General features: G+C 42.2%; 1 protein-coding gene across 6 annotated transcripts in view; it reads right to left on the bottom strand.

The window, feature by feature from the left end:
• PARD3B (par-3 family cell polarity regulator beta) overlaps positions 1-2,118 on the bottom strand; it is a 761,176-nt gene that overhangs the window by 160,363 nt on the left and 598,695 nt on the right. For 5 of the 6 annotated variants that reach the window (XM_019553769.1, XM_019553768.1, XM_019553771.1 and 2 more), the window contains one exon: positions 767-877. The exons of the other annotated variant lie outside the window; for it this stretch is intronic. In XM_019553769.1, coding sequence (XP_019409314.1) covers positions 767-877 — 111 coding nt within the window. The remainder of the gene's footprint in view (positions 1-766; positions 878-2,118) is intronic. 6 annotated transcript variants of the gene reach the window in all.

Raw genomic sequence — 2,118 nt, 5'->3', positions numbered from 1 at the left:
TTTAAAGCTGTGTCAATGGCTGAATCGCTGATTCTCTGAATCAGCATTGAATCTTCAGATTCAGATTTGGCTGAACTGAATTGGGACAGTGATCCAAATCAATGAACTGAATCACTGTGCCCGATTCATGCCGAATCCAAATTAAATATAGCCTGTTTCGCATACTCCTATTGTGTATTTAGGCACTTATGTAAAATTCTCCTATAACCTTTAGTAAACAACACAAGAAGAATCTACCAAACTTGTACTTAAAGCATAAAAAAACTACTAGCTCACACTACAGCCAAGTTGAAGTCAGAGGAGTCCTGGAGCTCTGCAAAACACCATAGGAATTCGAGGAAGGAAAGAGAGCCTGGAGGTTTAGCATAGGTTACTACAGTTGCTTTGGAAAAGCAAGGAGAGAGAAAACCCAGAGCCCCAGAAGCAGCAGCTCATATGATATTGGGAAGGAGGGGAAGAGAAACAGAGCCAGAGCTCAAAAGAATTTCCTCCCACTGGTGCTGAGTAAGGGTTCATCCCAAACAAGAGCTACTGAAGCTGGCTGTGCAGGGAGAGCATTAATTTCTGTGAGAGTCAAGGAGAAAAGAGGCTGTTTTGCAACAACCTAGCACCAGCTTGAGGAAATGAAAGCCAGAAGGCTGGCCTAATGTTGCTGAATGGACATGACCCGGTACCAGCAGCCTTTCACTGCCTGCAGTCTGGAATCACTGGCTTGGGTGTCATATTCTAGAGCTAATCCATAGAGACTCTTGTACATTTTACTCACCTCTCACACTCTTCTTTCATCTTTTCCAGTTCCTCTTCTCTAAGAATGTTGTGTTTTGGATTGCCTTTCTGGTCAGTCTTCCCCCCTTTATCCTCTTTCTTCTTGCCAAATCTGGTTAAGATATAAAGGAAAAGGACAGGAGAGAATTAGTGGAGAGAAAATGCAATATTTATGAAGCACAGGGCACCTGGAGATTTATGCAGCTATAACCTACCTAACTTTTGCCCAAAGTGTGATATTGATCATAAAGACACATTAAAATAAAATAAAATAAACTACCAATTATTCTGAGTTTAGACCACTTACAAAGTATTTGATTGTGAATACATTTGGATCTTGCCTGTTTAATGGCATTGTGTATTAGAAACATAAACAAAAAGCCCTGACATAAAAGGCAGTGGAATGCTAAACTATTATTAGCATACATTTTAAATTTGATGAAGGTTCTTCTTACCAGAGGATGGCATCTGTAAAGTAATTTTATTGGCCTTGGTGTCAACACAGAGTTGGCCACACGCTTTGATCTTATCAATAAAAATTGTCATTCATTCATTTATGGCCTTAATTGAGAGGTGCAGATTTTGGTCTGTATTTTTGTTTAAAATCAAACGGAGGTACAATAAACAGAATAAATAAATCTTGCTATATTGCAAGACTAGAGGGACAGCTCATTCAGAAAAGTTCCCTTTACAAGTATAATTGGGCTTTTGCTTCCTATTGTCATTTAATGTGTATGTTACATAAGTGACATTGGAATGGGGGTACAGGATAGGAATCAGGACACAGGTCCTGAGGAAGTATGGGTTGGATGAACGGACTGTGAAGTGGATAGAAAGCTGGCTGGATTGTTGGGCTCAATAGGTAGTAATCAATGGCTCAATATCTAGTTGGCAGCCGGTATCAAGTGGAGTGGCCCAGGGGCTGATCCTCGGGCCACTTTTGTTTAATATCTTCATTAAGGATTTGGAAGATGGGGATGGATGGCACACTTAGCAAGTTCACTGATGACACCAAGCTGGGGGGGGGGATACATTGGAGAATAGGACTCGGATTCAGTGTGACCTAGACAAATTGGAGGATTGGGCCAAAAGAAATCTAATGAGGTTTAACAAGTACAAGTGCAAAGTCCTGCACTTAGGATGGAAAAATCCCATGTACCAGTCCTAGCCTGGAGACTGACAGGCTAAGCAGCAGCTCTGCAGAAAAGGACCTGGGGGTTATAGTGGACAATAAAATGGATATGAACAGAGATGACCTGAGCAGAGTGCAGGGCCCAGGGCAAATCAGCCTGTGTGGGGCCCCACCTCCATGGGACACAAGGAAGCTGGCGGTGGATTCATTGGCGGGGGTGC

Source organism: Crocodylus porosus, unplaced genomic scaffold, assembly GCF_001723895.1.
Source record: "Crocodylus porosus isolate Cpor-Errol unplaced genomic scaffold, CroPor_comp1, whole genome shotgun sequence".
NCBI lineage: Eukaryota > Metazoa > Chordata > Crocodylia > Crocodylidae > Crocodylus > Crocodylus porosus.
This window is presented reverse-complemented; position numbering and strand designations above follow the sequence as displayed.